At 33.3% G+C, this 27,167-nt stretch overlaps 2 protein-coding genes across 10 annotated transcripts in view; one reads left to right on the forward strand and one right to left on the reverse strand.

Annotated features, from left to right (window-relative positions):
- On the forward strand, positions 1-26,099 carry LOC143229963 (uncharacterized). Of its 9 annotated transcripts, none has more exons than XM_076463194.1 (7): positions 1-143; positions 573-776; positions 14,565-14,697; positions 16,948-17,046; positions 17,715-17,881; positions 17,956-18,017; positions 18,377-26,099. In XM_076463194.1, the coding sequence occupies exons 2-5, from the start codon at positions 724-726 to the stop codon at positions 17,877-17,879; spliced, it is 450 nt and encodes a 149-aa protein (XP_076319309.1). In that variant the 5' UTR covers positions 1-143; positions 573-723; the 3' UTR covers positions 17,880-17,881; positions 17,956-18,017; positions 18,377-26,099. The 9 variants fall into 9 exon arrangements, with proteins under 9 accessions (XP_076319309.1, XP_076319387.1, XP_076319236.1 ...); XM_076463045.1 differs by having other exon boundaries at positions 4-143; positions 17,715-17,918; XM_076463440.1 differs by adding an exon at positions 10,969-11,237 and having other exon boundaries at positions 18-166; positions 17,715-18,017.
- The window catches only part of LOC143229231 (prolyl 4-hydroxylase subunit alpha-2-like), a 514,682-nt gene continuing 493,815 nt past the window's right edge, over positions 6,301-27,167 (reverse strand). Inside the window, exon 16 of the mRNA XM_076461387.1 lies at positions 6,301-6,444. Within this exon, the coding sequence (XP_076317502.1) occupies positions 6,437-6,444 (8 nt within the window). The 3' untranslated portion in view covers positions 6,301-6,436. The remainder of the gene's footprint in view (positions 6,445-27,167) is intronic.

Consider the following 27,167-nt stretch of genomic DNA (forward strand, 5'->3'; position numbering starts at 1 on the left):
ATAGGTTCATTCAAAAGAAACACATTTATTAATTTGTTTTTGATGCTTCTTTAAAATGTAGTCTATGTGGAGTCGTCACAAAAGCTACTTGGCTGTCATTGGCCAAACTGATTCAAAGGTGAAAGTTGTGAAGATCAGGCGGGGTACGTGAGTTAGGATATAATTTGTAATTAGCGTTAATCATTTGATTCTTGTTAATTAATTTTTTTATAAATCACCACAATAATATATTATTAATCTGCTATTACTAGAATATCTTCATTATGCGGACATATTTAACACTTAAACTTTGAAGAAAAGATAGATTATGACTCAGAATCCAATTCAAACTGAATGAAATTGGATGTTTTCTTCGATTTCGAACCAAATGTAGCTATCTGGAAACTGAAGTGACACACCAACTTGTCATGTACATGTAGGCCTCTTGTAACCAGGCTTAGATTTAATTATAATTTTCAGTTGTAAATGTACATATTTTAAGTTATTAGTAATAAAGCGCGAAGGAAGTTGTAACAATGTGATAAAAATGTAGTAATAATTAAGAGTTTTTTTGTTTTGAATTTCTCGCTAAGCAACTCGAGGGCTATGCGCTCGTCGCCCCTACTTCAGCAGTGTAAAGCAACCAGTATCACCATCGACCGCCAAATCATGGGCTTACGTTTTACCAACGAATAGTATTATTGATCAACACCTTATAACGCCCCCACGGCTCAAAGGGCGAGAATGTTTGGTGCTACGGGGATTCGAACCCGCGACCCTCAGATTATGAGTCGAACGTAAGTTAAGAATTCCAGAATACTATATTAACAATAATTTGAGTAAAAAATAACATATATTGTTTATAATATTTACAGGGCCATTTTTCTATCGTTTTATTATTTGAATTTTGTTAGTTTAGTACTTGTAATTAAACCATGAATTATGATGTTCTTGTTTCATGCTTGAGGTCTAACAAATAGCTTAATATTTAGTATTAAATATTTGTACTGACAGTACAATAATGTTTGATACTTAGAAGTTTTTACAATGTTAATAAAGTGTTTATTTTCTTACTAACTTATAATATTGTTTGTGAGGTTTATACAGTTTTTAAAGGCATTCTCTATTGATGTTAATCATTTTAATATTTTTGTATCATTCTGCATGAAACTTAATTATTGTATTAGTTTTTGTAGTATTAGTTGGAAGAGTTTCAGAAGTGAATAAAAATTTAATTATGTAGTAAGAAGAGTATGGTATAAAGTATACATCATTAGAATAACCATTATACTTTAAGTTTATCAGTGTCTTATTTTGGGACCTTTGATATTTATGTTTCATAAGCTTGTTTATATACTTCAGGTGAACTGTATGGGTTTAAATGGGGAAACCTAAACATTTGCAAGTTATACCTTTTTCTTTCATTAATGACGCATTAGTAAAGGCAGAAATGGAATATCAGTAATCATAAAATGACGCATGTGTTAGTTTGTTATAACTTGAAAACAAATTAAATAAAAAAAATGCTGCATTGACTGAAAATATCCCAGGGTACAAGCTACAGTGTGGGATCATAATATTTACCCAAGGTTTTGGAGGTGACTGAAGAAATAGGACCCACATTGCAGTGGGGATACACCATCTATCAGTCTTTATCTCTATTTGCCAGTCTCACATAAGAAATAAAGAGTAGCAATTGATATAGAATTAGAAATTAGGAGAGAGAGGTGTGGGTGCGAGTCCATAACGTCCCACATGTTTTTGAGTTATAACAAACAAGTATAATTAGTCAGAGGTTTAGGTTTGCTGTTTTTAATGCACTATTTAACTTCATTAAATGTATTTAGTTTCACTAATACATATCAATGATTGTGATAAAAATACTGACAGAAACAGGTTGTACATTGATGTTGTATAACTAAAATTGTTAGTGTAAAATTTTATAAAATGAAAATCAAACAAATTCAAATGTTTGGAAAGACTTGAGACCTACAACAGCAATTACTGTGATGATAAGATGATGCTTTTGAGAAAGTCTTTAATTTAAAAGGTTTAATGAGTGAACATGAATTTTGAAAATTTTTTTTCACTGATAAGATCAACAGGAGAGGAGTTTTATGGAGGATTAGACACTTGTTCTGCAAATATTAAGGCTAATTTGTGACACATTTACTATTTTTCTTGTAAGAGCAAAGAAAATTAATTAGCTTATTAAAATACACTCTATGATTTTAAAAATTTAAGAATGGTGAAACATACTATCTCAGGACATCCATCGTAAGTATGATCTTTTACTGTCTTTTCATCATTGCTTTCAGACATGGGATGACAGCAGAATTTTGGGAGCAAGTCAACTCGTCAACTAAAATTAATCAGAATTGGTCTCTGTTGGTACTAAGTTTTGTAGTCAGTAAACAAATTTTCAATATCTTGTGCAAATGTGAACAACTATTTCTGTCCTTAACATGAAGCTAGAAACAATTAAGGAATGTTATGGAGAAAAAAGTATTTAAATGTGATTGTTTGTAAATTTTTGAAACATTCTGTTGTGTATTTGATTTGGGGGGAAGGAAGTGAGTTTCTTCTGGAAGTTGAATTTTATGTTTAAGAAATAAGAGGATTTCTTTCAGTAGGTATGGAAAAAACCTATGTTACATCATACGTATAAATAGAATTGTATTATTAGGGTATTTGTCTCAGTTTATGATGACAGTATTGTTTGTTTATTAAATATAATATTCTAATGTCTACAAATAATTTGTGGTCTACGTGGAAATGACTTCAAGATTATCTCTTCACATTCTTGTAGTATGTATTGTAGTGCCACTTGGATGTTAAACAACTGAGAGAACTGTTTAGAACTAGAAAATGTATTTGGTTATCTTCAAGCAGTGTTTACATTGATTAGGTTTATACAGTCTAATCAAAACTATAACTAAATCATTTGTCACTATAATAATAAACTAATTACAAATAGAGATAACAACTTTCTCTATTTTTGGTAATTCTATTTATCCAAGTAATAAAAATGTTACTTTGTTTGCTGCTGAGCACAAAGCTACATAACTGACAAATTAAATCATGAACATCAGACAATATAAAACTTTTAATTATAAATATGCTTTAATGTCTAGGTTATTAACATATAGTTAATAAATTTTGAATATAACTTATAAGGTGCACTTCAACTGAGCTTAGACTGTATGATTAACCCATTCCCATGATTCAGTTCTTCTATTCATGAAGTAATCCTAGCAGTTCTGTGAAAACTTTTGAATAAATACTATCCTTTCTTACACAATAAGAACAGGATTGTAAGAGAAAGTGAAGTGACTTTAACTAGTGTACAGATTGTTTACAAGTCCATGCTTTCTGTCATCCAACCTTTTTATAATCTAGCAAGTGGGATTTTTTTTTAAAACTCTTTGGATGCTATCATTGGATTTATCTGACTTGACATTTAAAGCTGTTTGGTACGACAAGGGGATTTACCCAACAGTGTTGCAAAAACATTTTATTATGGTGCAACAGTTGGGTTACTCGCATGTCTTTGTAATTCCCACACTGGTACAGGGTGTGTATACATCAATAGAAAAATGTAATGCTGTATTTTATTGTTTCTCAGGATCACTGAAATAACAAAAACGTTATTTTGCTGTTTGTAAAATTTAAACTGTAGATCTATTCCTGTACTTCAAAACTTTAAGTTATGGTTCTTGTTTCTGTTGAGAATCAAAGGAGTTACTTTGTATTAATTTGAAAGTTTACTGCTCTGAGGAACTATTTTGGCATGCTAATAGTATTTTATTTATAAAACAGATTGAGCTTGTAATACGTTTAGACTAAATTTCTGATTTAATATAAATGTGCTCTTTTGCTTCCATAGTTTCTAAATGAAGATGAAATGAATTCTGACTTTGAAAAGTTTTTGTGTATTCCAAGTGTTATAATATATTATGTTAAATTATTATCATATTTTAAAATTAGTTCACATACAATGAGATTGTCATTTGCCTTTTTTTTAACCATTAAAAATGTTTAATATGATTGTTTCTCTCAATTTGCTCCCCTTCATTATTCTCCCATTTTTCATGGAGGGTTGACAATAATCCACGAGGCAGTGATGATTTTCCTGTAATCTTGAGAGAGACTGACTGTCGTCGAAGCCACATGACCAGTGTGCCCCAATGGAAGCTGGATCAGGCAAACTAGCCCTCTTTCACTGCTCTTGCAGAACTTAATATTGTCATCGTCTGTAAACCGTCAATAGATGACTGTGCGGCAGCAGCAACTGACTGTATTATACAAGCAGCTGCTAAATGTATTCTTAAAACCTTGACACATTTTCCACTATATCCTCATCCATGGTGGAATCCTGCCTGCCACATGGAACTGAAGGCTCAAAAATTGGCCTGGGATACTTTCTGAAGATATCCCATACTCTTGAACTGCATTGCTTTTCAGCGGACCCGTGCACATGCTAGGTGGGTAAGATGTCAAAGCCAAAAGGATTCTTGGATTAAGTTCATAACCAGCATATCTTCTACCATCTGTTCCAAACTCATGTGGGACAACATTTGAAAAGCCAATATAATTCTGTCCCCCTCTCGATCTTGCCGTCTGATGACCAAGAAGTAACTGATACCCTGAGCATCGCTGATACTCTAGGTAAAAGCTTTTGCCAGGTATCTAGCACTTCTCCTTCTTCTTCCTTCTTCTTAGCCATCAAGACTTGGGCAGAGCAATCAGCTCTTTCCTTTTGAGGTGATTGTCTCTATAACTGTAATCGTCCCTTTACACTGATGGAACTGAAACTGGTTTTTTCATTGGTCTGGCAGTACATTGGTTGGACCAGATGATGTACACTATGACATGCTGTGCCATCTACCTCCTTCTTCTCTTGCTATTTTTCCAATTGTTTTTAACTGGACATGGCAGGAGAATGTTTTTCCTATTGTCTGGTACCAGGCTATTGTCCTACCTTCCTCTAAGCCTGGGAAGGACCCCAAGATTCCTTCAAACTACCATCCAATTTCTTTGACGAGCTGTCTCTGTAAGACCTCAGAGAGAATGGTTAGTGCTTGTCTTGTTTGGTTCCTTGAATCAAAGAACCTCCTCTTGCCCACCCAGTGTGGGTTCTGATGACAACACTCAACCACGGACCACCTGATACAACATCTTGTATCAATATTCTTTGACATTGAGAAGGCTTATGATACAACATGGAGGTATAGCATTTTGCGAGACCTCCATATATATGTGTTACGTGGCCATTTGCCATTTTTATTGAACACTTTTTAATGGACAGGCAATTTCAAGTTTGTGTAGGTTTGACACTTTCCCATTCTTTTCTTGGAGTCCCTCAAAGCTGTGTTCTATGTTTCACACTTTTCAGTATAAAAATTAATGCCATCACTGAACAACTCTCTCTCACTGTTACAAATGGGCTCTATGTCGATGACTTTCATTTCTCACATCAGTCGTCGAGCATGAGGTATATTGAATGGCAGCTATAGACTGTTATAAAATAAAAATAATTTTTCATATTTATCCTTGGATAACATTGCTGTATCCACTGGTCAGCCAATCCCACCATGACTTCTTGCAGTTCCCAAATATGACCTTTCTTTAAGGTAGACATGCTTGATTGGAAATACTGTCTGCTATTTGCTGAACATCTTTTGAACCATTCTTCCATTCCCATTTATACTTACAGTTCGAACTCAGATGACTGTGTGGGCTCTGCCATGGTTTGTTGTGGTTCTGTGGTTGCTCGAAGAATCCCCTCTACAGCTTCTGTGTTCACTGCTGAACTGTATGTCTCTTACCCTGGGTTATGTAAAACTAAGCAGTACTCAAACTGCCAGTGCTCTACTGGTCATGGAATCACTTCATGTTGGTTCTCACCATGTTCTCCCCAATATTCAAAACCGAATGTCCCATTTCCCTTTAACATGTACTTCTATCCAGTTTTTCTGGATACCGGGCCACATTGGTATTTGCTGGAATGAGATTGCTGACACCGTAGCTAAGTCTATCTGCTCTGGCACTATCACCACTGTGCCTATCCAATATATGGGCTATGGTCCTGTAATCAAGGCTCTGTGTCAGCTGGTAGTGGACTTGGAGCATTATAATCTAAACTTGTAACTTTTAATATATATTAATATAAGATTTTATCATTCCATGGTAAATGTTTCAGTTAATAATTTTTTAAAGTATTAGGTTGAGGAATAATTTATGAGCATTTTTAAATAATTTCATTCAAGCATTACATGCAAGACTATACAATACTTCAATGCATGAACACATTACACCCAAAACATTTATTATGATACTTTATTTCATGTAATACCTAGGTATATAGTATGCATTGTTTTAAACGAAATTGCAAGATATTAAATGCGAAAAGCAGATGGTGTCGAAAATGCTCGATTTTGTCCACTTGACATTCCATTTAATGAGCTGAAAATGAAAGCAAAAATTAAAGACAAATGAAAATCAAACACACCATTTATTAGAGCAAAAAATTATCTACCAAATGACATGAAATATTTTGCAAAAGCATTTCATTTATGAATATATTTTTGTAACTTGAAAAAACGCTCACGAATTATTCCTCAACCCAATAATTTATGAACTTTACTGAAACTGCCTGGGCCCATTGGACCAAACCCATAACTATTTGTACTCATTAGTTTACATACTAGCAACTTCTAATATATTAATATTTATAAAATTCAAATATACACCAAAATCTGTTTGTTTCAAGTTCTGTTCTTCATCTAAGAGATTTTCCTGAAACAAAACAAAACAAACTAATTAAGTACTTCTGTCCATATGTGTAAAATTATTAATATCTTGTTAACAGTATAACACAAAATCAACATTGCAAAAGTTGGAAATATGTTTTGATACATGAAAAATTACATGTACACATAATATGGACTGCACAAGGTAACGTAAATGTGTGTATAGGTAACTCTAAAAAGATAATCTGAAAACAGTCAAGGAATCTCATTAAAAAAACATTATAATCTAAACTTGTAACTTTTAATATATATTGATATAAGATTATTGTTCCATGGTAAATGTTTCAGTTAATAATTTTTAAAGTTGTTTATGAACTTTACTGAAACTGCCAAGGCCCATTGGACCAAACCCATAACTATTTGTACTCATTAGTTTACATACCAGTAACTTCTAATATATTCAGTGTACATTCACAAAATTTGATAAATTTTTACTAAACATTACAAGACTGTTGCACACTAAAAGTCATAATTTTTAATAGATAATTTGTTTTATTAATATTTGTTCATGTGCATTTTAACCTAGGGGTTAACTCTCAGTCTTTTACTTTGAGTTATCATTATTATCACAACATAACAAAAAGGATGTCTTTCAAAAATAAACCTCCCATGGACTTTGTGGACTACTTTCATAAGAGATTTTGTAATACTGAATCAAGTAATACATGTTTTTAGCCTTTCTGCAATAAAATATAAAATAAATCAAGTATAAAACCTTGGTATTTTCGTAAGTTCATAATAATACTTGGTTTTCAGAAATACAAAATTCCTGGTCTTAAAAGAGTTGGTTAAACAATATGTTTATAAAGATGCAAGTAATACATAAATTGCTCTAAAAATTAACATCCAGGAGTTGCAAATTATCAAAGAAATCACCATCAAATACTGGTTGCCAACATTCATATATAGATTTAAAAACTAAGTTTAATCTAAATAAGTTTCATGAATGTTAATCATACTGTATTTTTATCATGTATAAAGTATAGGTTAGGTGATGTCAGGTTAGGTTATGGTTAGTTTAGGTTAGGGTTAGGTCAGGATAGGTTAGGATATGGTTAGTTTAGGTTAGGTTAGAGTTACGTTAGGTTAGGTCAGGTCAGGATTAACAATTTGAGATGTTACTTATTTTTAGATGTACATATTTAGTAAGAATAATCACCAAAATATCATGAAAGTTCTATAATTGCAGTAAAAACTTGTATAATTTTTATTTCTTTTTTTTTAAATTTAGACTTTGGCAAGGGATGTGACAACTATACATTGTTATTTTCTTGAATTTTAAATACATGTTACAAATTAGACAATATTATAAGGAATCAAAATATTTGCTGTTGTAATGCTATCAATATTAATGTGTTCAATTTGTAAACAAGATGATAAATTAAATTATTTTTAATTGGTCAGTGGAATGTGCAAGTTATCAGGAATGACATATTTTATTTGAAAGAACTCTTTGGTTCTGGTTCTGATACACTGCTTGCCAAAATCTTAAGGCCAATGAACATAAAGAGAAAATATGCATTTTGCATTGTTAGACTCAACCACTTATTTGAGAAGAGCTTCAAAAGAGGAAAATAAGAAAAATGAAAATAAAAATAAAAAACTTTTTTAGCATTTAATAGGGAAAATGAACACTATGAAATTAGCCTAAATACAAGCTGGTCAAAAGATTAAGACCATACTGAAACGAAGTGCTAACCAGTAAACATTTAATGAAATTTAGTCATTTGTGTTCAAGCATTAGCATTGTCAACATTTCCCACTGATATCTCCTGTGTTACATTGGGTAAAAACATGGCAAAGGCTAAAAAGTTGACAGAATTTAAATGTAGCAGAATTGTTGAGTGCAAAAGCAAGGTCTCTCTCAACATGCTGTAGTTGGTGAGATTGGGCGTAGTAAAACTGTTGATGCAAATTTCTTAAAAGACCCTGAGGGATATGGAACGAGAATTTCAAGTGGTTTACCCAAGAAAATTTCCCTAGCGTTGAACAGGAGGATTCGAGTGGTTGTTCGGCAAGACACCAGCTAATCGTCGAACCAGATTAAGGCCCTCACGGACGGGAAATGCAACTCAAGAACAATAAGACAGCATCTACGAGAGAAAGGCTTTAAAAAACATAAACATCTTCAAAGGCCATGCCTCCTTCCACACCACAAAACAGCTGAGAAGCACCAAATATGGGATGTAGAAAAGTGGACGAAGGTTTTGTTCTCTGATGAGAAGAAATTTAACCTGGATGGTCCAGATGGCTTCCAATGTTACTGGCATGATATAGATATCCCACTGGAGACATTTATTACACGACTCAGTTTAGGAGGTTCCATCATGATCTAGGGTGCTTTCTCCTTCCATGAAACAATGTATAACCATACAGGGGCATCAAACAGCAGCTGGCTACATTGGCATGTTGGAGAGAGCATCCTTATTGACTGAATCCTGGAAACCACTGGATCTTTCAGCAGGATAATTCTGCAATCCACAATGCCTGCAAGACAAAGGACTTTTTCATGGCAAATAAGGTGATTCTTTTGTACCATCCAGCTTGTTCACCCGAACTGAACCCCATTGAAAATGTTTGGGGTTGGATGGCAAGGGAAGTCTATAGAAATGGATGTCAATTCCAAATCGTGCATAATCTTTGTGAAGCCATCTTCACCACAAGGAATAACATTCCAGCCAGCCTTCTGCAAATGTTTGCAGTTATTCACAATGACAGCAACAACTCACTACTGAGACCTCTTGTTGGGCATTTCCTACCCTGTTTAGGATTTCTTTTTGGTATGGTCTTACATTTGTGACCAGCTAGTGTTTAGGCTAATTTCAGTGTTCACATTTTCCATATTAAATGCTAAAAACGTTTTTTTTATTTTCCTTTTTTAATTTCATATTTTCAAGCTCTACTCAAATAAGTGATTGAGTCTAACAATGCAAAATGCATATTTTTTTCTTTATGTTCATTGGCCTTAAGATTTTGGCCAGCAGCAGATCTACTTTTCAGGCATTTAGTGTTCTGTCAGTTGTGGAATATTAGTGTTTTAGATTTTAATTGTGCATAAAATTCATTTTTCAAAAATGTGAAATTCATGTTTTAACTCGTTCTTGTTTTTCAACCCTCTAGTTCTAATATGGTTTTTATCATTTATATCTTGTATACAGCCACTACTGACACATACTGTTGTTCTCAATCCTGTATATATGAACATTGTTTTTATCATTTATATTTTGTATACAGCTGTTACTGACATCTGTTGTTGTTCTCAACTCTGTATCTATGAACATGGTTTTTACCATTTTTATTTTGTATACAGCAGTTACTGACATCTGTTGTTGTTCTCAACTCTGTATCTATGAACATGGTTTTTACCATTTTTATTTTGAATACAGCCATTACTGACATCTGTTGTTGTTCTCAACTCTGTATCTATGAACATGGTTTTTACCATTTATATCTTGTATACAGCAGTTACTGACATCTGTTGTTGTTCTCAACTCTGTATCTATGAACATGGTTTTTACCATTTTTATTTTGAATACAGCCATTACTGACATCTGTTGTTGTTCTCAACTCTGTATCTATGAACATGGTTTTTATCATTTATATCTTGTATACAGCCACTACTGACACATACTGTTGTTCTCAATCCTGTATATATGAACATTGTTTTTATCATTTATATTTTGTATACAGCTGTTACTGACATCTGTTGTTGTTCTCAACTCTGTATCTATGAACATGGTTTTTACCATTTATATCTTGTATACAGCAGTTACTGACATCTGTTGTTGTTCTCAACTCTGTATCTATGAACATGGTTTTTACCATTTTTATTTTGAATACAGCCATTACTGACATCTGTTGTTGTTCTCAACTCTGTATCTATGAACATGGTTTTTACCATTTATATCTTGTATACAGCCACTACTGACATCTACTGTTGTTGCTCTCGACCATTTAGCTGTGAATGTGGTTTTTATCACTGATATCTTACAAATAACTGTTAGTAACTGGCTCTGTTTTCAGAACTAGTGATACGTTTTATAATAATTCCAGTAGTACAGTAGTTTGGAATGTCTATCATAGTTGATTACTTTACTCATATTGTTTTTAGAACATGGTACACATACTGTGTTTGTTTTTCAATGTATATCAAACTCGAACAGTGTTTTTTATTTAGGAAAGCAGTGTGGTAGTCATGCCGTGTTTCCTTTGGAATGTTTACCACCACTATTCCTAGAACAGTTAGAACACTGTTGTCGTCAATTTAAAGAGTACCAAGAAGTTACCATTAAGGAGAACTTGTGTCTGTGGGACCAAATACAAGATGAAGACTCTTCCTTTTTAGACTACTTAAAGGATGAATGTGTGAAGTTGTTCTTTCAGAAGTACAATATTAAATATCTAGAAACCAACAAGAGGATTATAAAAGATAGCAGACCTAATGTGGTAATTGTATAACTTTTTTCCATACAACAGATCATTCTGATTAGAGCAAAGTTTTTTATTATTATTATAACATCATATTTATTATATAACTGTTTTACTCTACTTGATAAACTTTGCTTGTTTCATAACAGTGGAATAAAAAATAATTTTAACTTTCATTGTTAGAGAGATTTTTTTATCAGTTCTATAACTGTTAAAATGCACAAGTTCTAAACTGATTGTGAGATTTGTAAAGCACTTCACTGCAACAGTAAGTGAACCAAATATTGATAAAAAAGTTATTAGACATAATCCTCAAAAATGAATTGAGGTAATAGTTTTATCGTTGGATTGAAAGTTTTTCAATTGTATTAACTCTTTTTCAAGAAACATTTTTATCTAGTTGTAGATTTTTTTTGTTTTTTGTTATCAAATGTAACTTAATTTTGCTTAAAATGCGAATGACAAGTTGTTCAAAACATTATTAGAGTTTTGTGTATGTGAAGTTTAAGGTGTTTGTTTATAACAAAACCGTGTTAAAATTGTAGTTTAAACATTTACCACCAAATAAGTTAGTCCTCTGGTTTATCAGCAGTAAGTTTGTTGATTACAAATCTAAGATTCAAGATTTGATTCCTTACAGTTAAACTTCAGATAGCCCACTGTGGTTTTTCAGGATTTAAAGGAAAGATAATTTAGTTTCTGAAATTTAACTTTGTTTTGTGTTATTTGATTTAGAATACTTTGGGGCAGAACTTGTCATGTTTGGTATGTCAGTTATTTTAATGTATTGGTGTATTTGATTGTATTGTAGGTCAAGTATTAGTATATTGGTATATATTATAACTAGGGATGTAATAATAAACTAGTTTGTTCTTTTTTACTGATGATATGAACAAGTTTATGAAAAATGTAATAATTATTTTGTAAATATTAATTTGATGACATTTTCAACGTTCTATGTTTTAAATTCTTTAAATGATAGCTAAGAATGGTGTAATAAATTATTGGTAGTAGAGCTATTGTGGGAGAAATAATGCCTCTGGCATTAATCAAACTGTCTGTACTCTTAACAACATGATTTTTAACAGGTTAATCCATTGAGCTCTGTCAATGTTCTAGTTTAATGTATAATTTTCTGTTAAGTATTTCATAATAATTATATCTTGGAGACTAGTTTATGTCAGAAGTGTTGTGTCTGTTATAAAATGGTTACACAAAGAGAAACTTTAATATTGCAATGAACAAAAGAAACAGATACAATGTTTGGAAGTATTTGAGACTGAAAACAGTTAAAAATGGTTCTCTTGACAAATTAAAGTCAGCAAAATTACAAGAAAAGAAAGGTTCTGATACATATTCATATGAATTACAGTACCTATGTTCATATAACAGGGTGTGGATGGATATGCATCAAAATTGGTGTGGTGGAGGTTTATTACATTCATGTTGGGGGTACACATAAATTTTCAGTTTTTCATGTTTTGTGTTTTTTATGGGAGTTTTTGCATTTTTTACTACTTGTTATGGGAGTTTATTGGGTCTGTGCAGAGACAAGTACATATTTGTAGTTTCCTAATTCTTTAAGCATTTTTCTATTTCTTTACTATTACATACATGGGAAACAACTTTTTAGTTTCTAACATAACCTTTCATTAATCATGAAGTTACATAACTTCTCTTCAGGGAATGAGTACTTAGCTAGTAAATGATATACAGTGTAATTTTTGTGGGCAACATTATACCTTAATTGGAGATCGGGATTGTTTCACCTGTAATTTATTGTGAGTCATCTATTGATACATTTATATGTATTCAGTTAAAATATTGATACATTCGTAAGTAAGGTAGACTATGTAATGGTACATTTTTGTTTATTGTGGACAAGCTGAACGTCCGTCATGTAATGGAAAATCATGAGTAATTGTCTTCTCAAAATTAGGTCGACATGATTGTTTTATAAACATGTTTTCTAAAACTGATTTATAATCCAGAAACAATGTATGTACAGAGAATGACTATTGTGTTTCTAATATTTAATGGAAATAACATTTTTTATGTATATTTGGTCACTTCCTTTAAGTATTAATGTTTTAGTATGTGCATTTGGTCATCTCCTTTAAGCATTAACATTTCTTATGTGCATTTGGTCATCTCCTTTAAGCATTAACGTTTCTTATGTACATTTGGTCACCTCCTTTAAGTATTAACGTTTCTTATGTGCATTTGGTCATCTCCTTTAAGTATTGGCTGATTAGTGTTTTAACTTTATATTTTTAAGTTATTTTCTAATATTTTTAATAAATTTGTATAGACTGAAACATTAAAAGAAATGTATATTAAAAGACATATTCTTACTTGGTCAACTGTATATTAATTAAAGAAATGTATACAAAAAGACATATTCTTACTTGGTCAACTGTATATTAATTGTGATTGTAAAGGGAGAAAGTGTTTTTATTAATTTATGGATCTTATTTTAGGACTACATATTTTCCTGGTTTTGGCTGTTAACCTGCTGAGCTGAAGAAGTGTGTGCTTTAATTTAGGCATTTTCAAAATTCAAATGTGTTGTAGGTTAAACCTGCAGGTTATTATAAAGCTCTAGCCAAGGGTTCTGACTGGACAAAGTTTATAGATATTGCATCAGTAGTACTATAATTTGATTGTACATGCTTGTAATTTGATCATTTTTCACACAGAACTGGGTTAATTGCTTTTCTGTTAAATCTAAATAACTAGGAGGTTTGTAAGGTGTATTAGCTGTGGTTGTAGAAATGAAGAGAGTATTACTCTTTATTATAATATAAAGTCATTTCAGAAATGTTGTTTGTTATCAAGCACAAAGGGTGCTTGATATCTGTGATATCTGTGTTCTCTCCATCACAGGTATCAAAAATTATTTTGTTGCTAACATGAAAAAATCATTTTGTACTTGGACTGACTTAGTAATGCTGTTGTAAGCTCAGATCTTTTATAAAAATACTTTATTAAAATGTGATTTCTTTTTGTGTACAATAAGCATGTAATATTTACTTTTTTTTTTAAATTTCATAAAGGTGCACTCAGCAAATTTAAAGCTATATCATGTATATATATATTTTTAGTGGTGGTTACAAGATTGGTCAAAATGACCACACCTGTACTTGAAGAGTTAAATTTTATTTTGAAAAATATGCTTTGAACATGTTATTTTAAAATGAAAGCATTTTAAAATTGTATAAGAAACTTAAGAGGTGGTAAGACAATTTTTAATGTATAAAATTTTTTCTTAGTAATACACAGCTATAAATTAGTGAAAAATTACAAAATAAGGAAACTTAATACATATATGTATATACTTTTCAGTGTGGAGTTCCATGAAAGAATAGATTCCAAACAATGGGTAACTACAGGGGCAACCTTTAGAAATGTGTGGAGTTCAAAGTTTTGTCAACAGCCTCTATTGAATCTATTTCATAGACTCAAAGTTCGTGTTCAAGTATGTCTTATTTTTTACAAGTGACTGTTAGTATATATTAGTGCACGTTATTAAACATTAACTAATAGTTTCACTCCAGCTCTTCCTTTTAGTTTTTCATAAAGTAATTGTTTTTAAGTTAAACATGATCAGTGTTGTTCATCAACAATAACACATGATGTTTTAACAGTTAATTCAGTTTGAATCTGAAACCCTATCCAAACTTTAAAGATACTGATAATATTTGTTTAAAGTTTTACTAATTGTATGTTTTTTTACTTTCTAAATTTGTGAAGTTTTTAAAACATTCTTTGTTTAGGCAAAGTATTCATGATGAAACTTTGAAGAATGGACTGCAACTGCCTGTTGTGGAAAAACAAGTGTATAGGACGACGTTTCGAACATCTTCCGCCTTTTGTCTTTAGGCCAGTATGTGTGTGTGTGTAGGTGTTGTCAGTCTTTTATAGTGTCCTGGTGGATTGTGGAGAAACAGTGACAATCCAATCAATCATAACACGCTCTTCACAAGCCACCGGGACACTATACAAGACTGACAATACCTATACACACGCACACTGACCTGAAGACGAAAAGGCGGAAGACTTTTGAAACATCGTTCTCTACCCTTGTGTCTCCACAACAGGCAGTTGCCATCCATTCGACAAAGTTTCATTTTTAAAATGTTATTTCAAAACTAGTAGGTTGACAGTGTTGTGATACAGCTAGTAAGAGAGATAATTGTTTTACAGCCAATGAAAGTAAAAAACGGTCGCTTTCAGAAGTTGAGTTTTATGCTGTTATGGATGTGTAAAAGAAGTTTCTATTCCATTTTTAAGGATAAAACAATCTTATGTTTGGTATTCATGGTAGTGTTGTAAGGATGTAACAGTGTTATGTTTGGTATTCATGATAGTGTTGTAAGGATGTAACAGTGTTATGTTTGGTATTCATGGTAGTGTTGTAAGGATGTAACAGTGTTATGTTTGGTATTCATGATAGTGTTGTAAGGATGTAACAGTGTTATATTTGGTATTCATGATAGTGTTGTAAGGATGTAACAGTGTTATGTTTGGTATTCATGGTAGTGTTGTAAGGATGTAACAGTGTTATGTTTGGTATTCATGATAGTGTTGTAAGGATGTAACAGTGTTATGTTTGGTATTCATGGTAATGTTGTAAGGATGTAACAGTGTTATGTTTGGTATTCATGGTAGTGTTGTAAGGATGTAACAGTGTTATGTTTGGTATTCATGATAGTGTTGTAAGGATGTAACAGTGTTATGTTTGGTATTTGTGGTGGTGTTGTAAGGATGTAACAGTGTTATGTTTCATATTTGTGGTGGTGTTGTAAGGATGTAACAGTGTTATTTTTGGTATTCCTGGGAATGTTTTCAGGATGTGACAGTGTTATGTTGGGTATTTGTGGGAGACTTTTAAGGATGTAACAGTTATGTTTAGTGTTAATGATAATGTTTTAAGGATGTAACAATCTTGTGTTGGTATTCATGGTAGTGTTATAAGGATGTAACAGTCATGTTGGTATTCATGATAGTGTTTTCAGGATGTAACAGTGTTATGTTTGGTATTCATGATAGTGTTTTAAGGATGTAACAGTTATGTTTGGTGTTAATGATAACGTTTTAAGGATGTAACAATCTTGTGTTGGTATTCATGGTAGTGTTATAAGGATGTAACAGTCATGTTGGTATTCCTGGGAATGTTTTCAGGATGTGACAGTGTTATGTTGGGTATTTGTGGGAGACTTTTAAGGATGTAACAGTTATGTTTGGTGTTAAGGATAATGTTTTAAGGATGTAATAATCTTGTGTTGGTATTCATGGTAGTGTTATAAGGATGTAACAGTCATGTTGGTATTCATGATAGTGTTTTCAGGATGTAACAGTGTTATGTTTGGTATTCATGATAGTGTTTTAAGGATGTAACAGTATTATGTGTAGTAGTCATGGTAGTGTTTGAAGACTTTAATAGTGTTATGTTATGTACTCATGAGAGCCTCTTAAAAGTAATGTTGCAATGTTTGGTATCCAGAAAAGAAAGAAATTTTAAAATTCATTTTGAAAGTGTAATGACATTGTATTTTATATTTAATGATACTTTTTAAAACTGTTGTATTAGAAATAAAATTTGGTGTTAAAAACCTCACTGTAGATTCATTATTGTAAAAATACTATCAACTCTCAGGTATTAGTGGTTAATAGATAGCTTTTTGTTTGTTGCTAATGGTATTGAACTGTTACACTTTACTTCCAGGCTCTAAGGAAGGATGACATATTGGTTGTTGTTGTGAAAGACATACTCATCAGGTTTATTGTAGGTTCAATGTATATGTTAGCAAACCTGTTTTCCATGGTGAGTCATTCTTTAATTTTATACAAGTATGCTTGATATATTTTACTAAGATTTCAGAGGTGAATGTTTTTTTCAGCCTGTGAAATACTGTTTATTGCCATAAAGTTCATTTTTATCAGCTCTTGAAATGCTATTTAATACAATAAAGGTAAGTTCAGTTAGAATGTATTGCTAGAGGTTTGATTCAAAGAAAGAACAATTGGAGGCCCTCTGTAGATTGAGGTAATATATAACTTGTGTTTTTTTTACCCTTTACATGATTAGTATATCGTATAGTAAATTTATTGCATTGTTTATCAGAATTATTTAATTTGCTGTTAGCTATGATGATGAAAATAGTTTGAAATCTGTAACATAAGAGATTTTATTATTGTAAAATGAGATTATTAACTGAAGAAAATCACTTAATAAGATACTGGAAGTGTACAAAATAGATGTTTGATACAAACAGTTTTGTAGTAACTATTCATAAAACCTACTGCCAGTTACTGGTTATAATTGAATTTTGTTTTTTATTTTCATAAATTTGTATTGTTTCTGTGTTCTTGATCATTTTTTCAAATAATGTTTTAAATGTCCATTTGTAAGATCCATTTTAATTTTATTTTGTTAAATTCATGATGTATGCCCTTAAGTAATGTTTTACTTTTCATTATTGTGATCTCTAGGTTATTTCTGTTCCATTTGCCTTGGAAAGTGCTACAGATACTCCACAGGTTTGGATGTTTGGCCGTTTTGTCTCTACTCAATCAAATAATGCTGTCCAGTCTCATTTGAAATTTGTCATGAAAAACTTGTCCAGTTACAGAAAACCCCAGAGACAACTATCTTAGAGGTTTGTCCTCTTTCTCGTCTTGGCAACTATCTTAGAGGTTTGTCCTCTTTCTCGTCTTGACAACTATCTTAGAGGTTTGTCCTCTTTCTCGTCTTGACAACTATCTTAGAGGTTTATCCTCTTTCTCGACTTTGTGGTAAGTAAAAACAGGTTTTATGTTTTACCTTTCTGACATTCAGTGATGCACAAACTTTCTAAGAAAAGGTTAAAAGATCTTCAAACATATTCACAGGTTGTACAAGTTCCTTTGTTACTGTATGTACTGTTAAAGGAAGGCACTGCAAAAGAAACTGTATGGTTTGAATAAACATATAAATACCACCAGAGATTTGGTAATAGTCATTAACTGAGTTTTTAAAAAATATATACAGATAATTTTACCTTTGACCTTATGTACATTTATTAATTTTAATATTGTATAGTTTATTATTTAAATTGAGAATTTTAACATTTTCATAAAGTATAATTAAGTAGTTGACATTTTATCTGTTTCAGAGGAGTCTTTTTATTCATTTGTTGTCAAACGGAACTATGTTTGCCTTAAGAACAGAATAGAATGGATGATTGCAGAACGAGACAGAGATGATGGGAGAAAGTTCCACCACCTGATGTTATGCTTAGAAGCTGTTCACTGTTTACAGATTTCTTCAACAAAATTATTTTTGTTTATTCATCAGTATCCAAGTAGTGTAGGTTATGTGTAAGGCATTTAATTAAGCTAAAAAAAGATTGGAATAGCAATTTCTACAGTTATTGTTAATTTTTTATTTAATTTTTGATAGAAAACAATCTTAAAAAGAAATTACACAAAAACATAAAACTTCAAATTATGTAAGGATGAGAATACATTGATATATGTAAAAACAATATTTAAGGGAAAAAGGGAAAAAATTGCTGTTTATCTACAAACTTCTTTGTTGTTCTCTGTTTTGTAATAATGACTATTTTATTCATTATTTTATTCCAACCTTGAATTCCTGTAGATGGGCAGCTTTGCGCTGGTTTACTCGGGCTTGGGCCAACCAAGTACCAGTGTTGGATGTTCTCAACAGGTGTTGTGGACATTATATCTGAAGCTGATGTTTGGGTATAGTGCTCATGAAACCCTGGCATTGTTGCAGTGTCCTTGTTTGATATTGTAATGCATCCTCTCGTAGGGCTCCATGGTGGGTGGGGTCATTGGGCACTAAAATTTCCCTATCTTTATTATAGATACTCCAATTAAAAATTGTAATAAAATAGCGAAAAAACAGTCTATATGTAAATGAACTTCGACTTCAGGATTCTGAGCAGCAATCCTCACCATCTGTACCACCTATTGTACCCCATTTTCTTATATTGCAGTCACTTTCAGACAAATCTTTAGGGCAAATGTCTCCCTTTTTCATTCAGAAGGGACGAGAGGGACTTCCTGGCTCTCCAAAGTTAGTAAAGAAACTTCAGTCTGGTGACATATTGGTGAAAACATCCACATCTCCAAACAGTGAACTCCTCTTGCATTCAAAGACAATTGGGAATATACCTGTTCAGTTTACACCTCATGCTACTTTGAATTCATCACGAGGAGTTATTGTTGAGATGGATTTGAAGATGACCCCCGAGCCGGAGATTCTTGCTAGTTTTTCCACCCAAGGAGTTTCTGCGATGAGGCGTATGTCCATTCACAACGATAAGTTACACTGCCGACCAATGTCCTCATTCTCACATTTACGTCGCCACGTCCGCCTGCCTCCATCAAGGCAGGTTATCTTAATTGCAGAATACAGCCATACATTCCAAACCATCTCCAATGTTTCCAGTGTCATCGTTGCTTGAGGTATGCTCGTCGCAATGGCAAGAACCATTATGCCTATGAGTGTGAAATGGACCCTCATTGCGTCAGTTGCAATGGCTCTCACCCATTCTACTTCTGCTCTTGCACTAAGTGGTTGGAAAAAAAGAGGTGCAGTGTTTGAAAACGATTCATAACATTACCTATCCTGAGGCTCGAAAACTGTTGTCCACCACCTCATCTCGGGCGTATGCTGCTGCACCTCGTTCCACAACTACAGTGGGAGTGCAGACAGATCTTTCTGTGCCTCCAAAAAATCGTTCTCCAAAGAAATGAAAAAAATTTTGACCTCCATGGCTAAAAAGTTGATGAATTAACTTTAACACTTATCTCTGTTCCTTACATACATTCCACTAAACCCCAAGATCCACATCCTTTGGTTCCAGGTATAGGCATTTATTTGGATACATCTTCTTCCACCCAAAGTTTCAAAACAATCATTCGTTCATGTCCTCAGTCTCTGTAATCTCCTTCCAACAGCAAAGACCTGCCCAATCGACCCAGGGCAGGATCCATGGAGGTCGATAGACCTCCTTCGAATAAGGACAGTAAGGAAAAAAGTCGTGGTCGTGAACAGAAGGGTTCTCTACCCAATTCACCTCAACGTATATAAAAATTGCCACCCTGATACAATGGAACTGTCGAAGTTTACATACTGATCTGGATTTCATCAAAACACTGATTGCTTCCTACCAACTTGTTTGTCTTTCCTTACAGTCACCTTTTGGCAGTTTTCTTTATACAGAAATGACAGGCTGTGTGATGGACGAGTGCATGGAGGGGTTGGCACTGTAGGCTGATCAGCATGTGCCCACCCTGTCTTTGCTACTTGACACACCCTTGGAGGCTGTAGCCATCCGTTTCCTTGAGTCATACCATCACTGATTGTTCTCTGTACCTGTCGCCTGAAGAGACAAATGGTCAATCATACCTTTATGCTCTCATTGAACAGTTGCTGTCTCCCTTTTTTATCCTGGGGGACTGTAATGGACATCATCATCCCTCAGGGTAAGTGCTGATATCGATAGCAGGGGTCGCTCTGTAGAGTGTATGCTCTCTGATCACAATTTTTCTCTTTTTAATACTTGTTCTTCTGCTTATTTCAATGCACCTAGTCAGGCTTTTACTGCTATTTATATCTCAATTTGCTCCCCTTAATTATTTTCCCATTTTAAATGGAGGGTTGACAATAATCCATGAGGCAGTGATCGTTTTCCTATAATCTTGAAAGAGACTGGCCGTGGTCGATTACACTCGACCCGCTTGCTCCGGAGGAAGCTGGATCATGCAAACTGGCCCTCTTTCACTGATTTTGCAGAAGTTGATTCTGCCATTGTCTCTAAGCCATCAATAGACGTCTGTGTGGCAGCAGTAACTGACTGTATTATATAAGCAGCTGCTCAATGTTTTCCTTAAAGCTCGACACGTTTCCTACTATATCCTCGTCCTTGGTGGAATCCTGCCTCTTACACGGCATAGAAGGCTCAAAAACGAGACTGGGATACTTTTCGTAGATATCCCACACTCTCGAACCGCATCGCTTTCCAGCTGGCCCGTGCACATGCTTGATCGGTAAGATGTCAAAGCCAGAAAGAATCTTGGATCAGGTTTACAACCAGCATTTCTTCTATCACCAGTTCCAAAGTCATGTGGGACAAGATTCGAAAGGTCAATGGGCAATATAATTCTGTCCCCCTCTCGATCTTGCTCTTTGATGGCCAGGAAGTAGCTGATATTTGGAGCATTGCTGATACTCTAGTTGAAAGCTTTCGCCAGGTATCTAGCACTTCTGCTTCTTCCTCCATCTTCTTAGCCATACTTCTTTCCTTTCGAGGTGATTGTCTCTGTGACTATAATCGTCCCATTACACTGGTGAAACTCAAACTGGCCCTTCATCTGTATGGCAGTATATTGGTTGGACCTAGCGATGTACACTTTTAAATGCTGCAGCATATATCTTCTGCCACTTCTTCTATTCTTCTGATTGTACTGTTCAATCAGAGAGTTAATTTAAGTCCTTTAGTGTTAAAAAGTTAGCAAAATCGAATTTTAACAATGTTCAAACAGACAGTTGAACTAAAGACCAGTGATGTTGAAATCGACATTGAAAGGTGTGACCGACAGTGTAAAAACAGTGAAACTGAAGACTGATAGTGTTTAAACAGATGTTAAAGTGTAGATCAAGAGTGTCAAAACAGCCAATTAAATTAAAGACCAATAGTGTTGAAATAGTCAGTGAAAGTGAAGAACAACATTGTGAAAACAGAGGGTGAAATTTAAGTCTATTAGTGTTAAAACAGTGAAGTTCAATTCAAGACCAATAGTGTTGAAAGAGAAGCTAAATGAAGACCAAAAGTGTGAAAACATATAGTGAAACTGAAGACCAACAGTGTTGAAACAGATGTGATAGTGAAGACCAACAATGTACAAACAGACAGTAAAACTGAAGACCAGTGCTATTAAAACAGACAGTGAAATTGAATACCAACAGTGTTGAAACAGCCAGTGAAACTGCAGACAAATAGTGTTGGAAGGGACAGTGAAAGTGAAGACCAACAGTGTGAAAAGAGTCAGTGGAATTTGAAACCAATAGTGTTGTAACAGAAATGAAAGTAATAACCAACAGTGTGAAGACAGACAGTGAAATTGAAGACGTAAATTCGAGACCAATAGTGTTAAAGCAGACAGTGAAATTTAAGACAAACGGTGTTTACACAGTCAGTGAAACTGAAGACTAACAGTGTTGAAGCGTGAGTGAAAATGAAAACCAACAGTGTAAAAAACTGACAGTAAAACTGTAGACCAGAATTATTATAACAGACAATAAATTTGAAGACCAACAGTGTTGAAACAGCCATTCAAACTGCTGACCAGTGGTGTGAAAACAGACTGTGAAGTTCAATACCAACAGTGTTGAAAGAGTCAGTTAAAGTGATGACCAATAGTGTTAAACAAGCAGTGAAACTGAAGACCAATTGTGTTGAATCTGTCAGTGAAATTGGAGATCAACAGTGTTGGAACAGTCAGTGAAAGTAAAGACGAACATTTTGAACACAGTTAGTGGATTTGAAGACCAACAGTGTGAGAACAGACAGTCAAACTAAAGAACAATATTGTTGCAACATTTTCAAAAACAGACATTTAAACTGAAAACCAGCACTGCTGAACCTGACTGTAAAATGGAAGATCTCCACTGTTGAAACAGACCGTGAAATTGAAGGCAGACACAACTGAAACAATCATTGAAAGTGAAGACCAACGGTGTTGAAACCCAGTGTGATTGAACACCAACCCTGTGCACATCGTCAGTGAAACCGAAGACCAATAGTGTTGATAAAGTTAGTAAAATTTAAGATGTACACTGTTGAAACATGCAGGGCAAATGAAGACCAATACTGTTGACATTGAACACCAGTAATGTTAAATAATAGTGAAAGTGAAGATGAACACTGTTGAAGCAGACTGAAAATTAATACTACGCTGTTGAAAGAGAGTGAAATTGAAGACCGTATTGAAACACATAGTGAAACAGAAGAACAATAGTGGTGAAAAAGACTGAACTTGAGGACCAACAGTGTTGAAACAGTCAGTGAAAGTGAAGACCAACATTGTGGAAACAGTTAAATTCAAGATTAATAGTGTTGTGAAGAGAATCTAAAGTGAAGACCAAAAGTGTGAAAACACAGTGAAACTGAATGCCAAGTGTTAAAACAGACCTTGAAATTGAAGACCAATAGTTTTGAGACAGTCAATGAAACAGAAGACCAACAATGTTGAAACAGAAGTGCAAGTGAAGATCAACAGTGTTCAAACAGACAGTAAAACTAAAGACCAGTACTATTAAAATAGACAGTGAAATTGAATACCAAGTGTTGAAACAGCCATTGAAACTGCAGTCCAGTAATGTGAAAACAGACTGTGAAGTTGAATACAAACTGTGTTGAAACAGTTAACTTCAAGTCTAACAGTGTTGAAACAGCCTGTGATCGTGAAAACCAATAGAGTGAAAACAGTCAGTGGATGTTAACACCAATATTCTTGAAATGGAGTTTAAGTGAAAACCAAGATTGTGAAAACAGACAGTGAAACTGTAGACCAATAGTGTTGAAACAGTCAGTGAAGTTGAAGACCAGTAGTGTTGACATAGTCAGTGCAAGTGAAGACCAATAGTGTTGAAACAACAAGTGAACGTGAAGACCAACAGTAGTTAAACAGACAGTTGAACTGAAGACCAGTTTTGTTGAAACAAACAGTGAGAGGTATGACCAACAGTGTGAAAACAGTTAAACTGAAATCTGATAGTGTTTACACAGAAGTTAAAGTAAACCAACAGTGTTGAAAGAGCCAATGAAAGTGAAGATCAGATGTGTCATTACAGTCAGTAATGAAATTGAACACCAATACCGTGTCAGTGAAACCGAAGACCAATAGTGTTGATACACACATTGAAACAAAATTTGAGGCCTCTCTCTTTCACTGGTCTTCTGATACCGAACTTTGAAGACAGGCTACAGAATATACAGTTAACACATATGTAACACATGACCATAGTCTTGGGTCTGATGTATCTACATAAGGTTTATGTAATTGGGAGTGTATTTCTTGAAGATAAATTCCTTACAATTATCAAAATATATAAGTAGTTCCTGTTGCTGCATTTTGAAATAGAACGTGTATTTGTTATGAAGAACACTTGTGACATAAGAACATTATTTTATCTTCTTTCGTATGTAAATTGATACGACTAGACAATTTTCCAATATTAAACTTAACACGTTCATATAGCTGGGGTAAAACAAATAAACAGAGCTGGGAGAGAAACTGGTTTTAATCAGTGAGTCAATTCTCTGAACAGTGAGTCGAACTTATGAATTAGTGCACAGGCTTGTGGTATAGGTTTATAAAACATGGGCCGCCGTAGTGGAGAAGGGGGGGACAAGTAACGTGGTTGTGCATCTATATGTGAACTTTTGGAAAGCAGCCTATTAAAACGACAGTACAGAAACCACTACACCTGGCTTGGCTTATAATTTCATGTCAGCCATTGGTTGAAACGTGTGACTTGTGGACTTGTGAGATATGTTAATTTTATTGTTTCACTAGATCAGCGGTTCCAATCCCTTTTAGTCCAAGATCCTCTTTATAGAAAAAAGAAAATTTGAGGCTTCCCAACATATAACCACAGCATGAAGATTACAAAATAACAATGATGTGGTAGAAACAACAACACCTCATTTCGACACGCTGTATCATACAATTAATTTAACATAATTTTCATCGGCTTTTTGTTTGTCTGAAAGTAAATTAATTCAGCGTTTTTTATTTCATAGACATCCTTTTACCTTTCCTAGCACACTTTGAAAACAAAACATTATATAAATTGTTGGATTATAATCAGATATTTGCTGTCAACAAAAATGTTAACTTCATGTTTGATTTCATGGCTAAGTTCAGTCAATCGTGTTAAAAAAGTACGATTTTGATAGCAGTGAAAAAATTATTTACTGAAAAAAGTGACTCAATATCCATTAAACAACAGGAATGTTGAAGATGATCGCTGTTTAAGGGTTAAAAGAAAACAGAGATTTGGTAACATCAGTTAAACATTGAAATTCTTTATTTGAATTAATTATACATCACCAATTTATATAACATTTAAATATCTACTTGTTTTAATTACTAAATTTTGAAATACGAACAGAAATAATCAATTAAATACTTATAATTAATGTAAATAAAAATGTTGACACAAAAACAAACATGGTATTATGGTTGGAGGTTATATGTTAAAGTAGACCTCCTTGCTGTTTTTAGGGGAACAAGGATTGCCCAGTGGAATCTTCTTTGGTTCTTCTATCAGAACCTTCACCCTTTATCGTCATGAGGTAAGAAACGCATGTCACGACAGAAATGACACACACGAATCCAATTACTGCTTTTTTCACTTATTATTTAAAATTCAAAGAAAAATCACCATTGGACGTATAACGTCTGTGATTAAAAATCTGAAATTATGAGAAATTTTCTCTTACAATAAAAAATTTCCAAAAATATATATATTTTTTATTTCGCACACAGACACACATGCGCCTTCTACACTGGCCGTCCCTAATTTAACAGTGTAAGACTAAAATAAAAAGAAGACAGTTTGTCATTAACACCATCCGCCAACACTTAGACTTCTTTTTCACTAGCAAATAGTGGGAGTGATCGTAATGTTATATCGCTTACCGGAGTTTAATGGCGAGTGTGTTTGGTGTAAAAAGCATTCGAACCCGTGCCCCTCAAATTGCTAGTCAAGTGCTTGAACCCCTTCGTCATACCGTGACATTTATCGTACCAAGCACTTCGTTTTTTAAATATTAAAGTTTGTTTTTACTTTTAAAATGTAGTAAGACTGTTATTATATTAGTCACACTTATTAAAGTCAATGAAATGGCTTCAAATAAAAAGAATCATTGAAAATATTGTCAGTCTATTGAATTGAACCAGAATTTCTGTTGAATATGCACATTGCTACATAACAGAAAAAGAACTGTCACTTAAACCTATCATACTGTACATTATGTAATGGAAAAACTATTTTTTGTCCTCTTCTAACACATATACCGAATCTAAAATTGCACTGTTTTATGATGTCAATGGTTACAAATGGTTTCTACTGGTTAGTATACGTTTGGTTGACATCGTAATAGCGTTTGAGATATGAAATTGGACATGTTTAGATCCTAATTTATAGCTTTAATATAAATGTACGAACTATCTCTATGAAAATATCATTATGAGGAGAGGATAATACAGATGTTTGTGCAGTCTGTAAAATAATTTTCCTCTTGACACCATTGGGGTAAAAAATGTTGATTACAAAAAGGTCTTTGATAAAGATAAACTTTACATAAAACACCATATCTTGAAGGAAGGTTAAAACCTTCTCCCGTTGTCCTTAGAATTTGTTTGTTGTTGTTGAACATCATGGGAAACATGTCTTTTATTGTCCTACTTCTTTTTATCTAAAATATCAAATAATATTAATTATTTTTATTTGTTTATTAAACTTAACTTATGCAGTTGAGCAGAAACAAAATAGACATTTGCTTTATAGAATACAAGGATATATAGTTACAGAAAGTACTGTTTATTTCAGTTGTAGGTATTGTAAGCAAAGTGTATAACTTTGCATTTTATACGTTTTGCTTAGTTTGTACACATATTAACTGCTATACGAAGTTTTTCTCCATGTACACATGTTGTTACTTCAATAGAATTTTTAAAAAAATATAATAAGATATACACTTTAGTAGTGAAGGAATTTTTATGAAAATATATACATTAGTACTGAAGTTAGATTGAGAATAAAACATGTTAGAAACTCCACATTTGTCCTCAAGGTTGGTAAGGAAGGTCGACTCGCAATCAGAATCTCACGACGTTCGACTCCCCGTCCTACCAAATATG

The sequence above is a fragment of the Tachypleus tridentatus genome, chromosome 1 (genome assembly GCF_004210375.1).
Source record: "Tachypleus tridentatus isolate NWPU-2018 chromosome 1, ASM421037v1, whole genome shotgun sequence".
Lineage (NCBI taxonomy): Eukaryota > Metazoa > Arthropoda > Merostomata > Xiphosura > Limulidae > Tachypleus > Tachypleus tridentatus.

Bases quoted from the DNA above. Each gene is read 5' to 3' on its own strand.
- LOC143229963 (XM_076463194.1), top strand. From the start codon at position 724: ATGTTTGGTGCTACGGGGATTCGAACCCGCGACCCTCAGATTATGAGT. The intron at 777-14,564 runs GTAAGTTAAGAA...TATACTTTTCAG, and splicing joins CCTCAGATTATGAGTCGAAC to TGTGGAGTTCCATGAAAGAA. The intron at 17,047-17,714 runs GTGAGTCATTCT...TGTGATCTCTAG, and splicing joins TAGCAAACCTGTTTTCCATG to GTTATTTCTGTTCCATTTGC.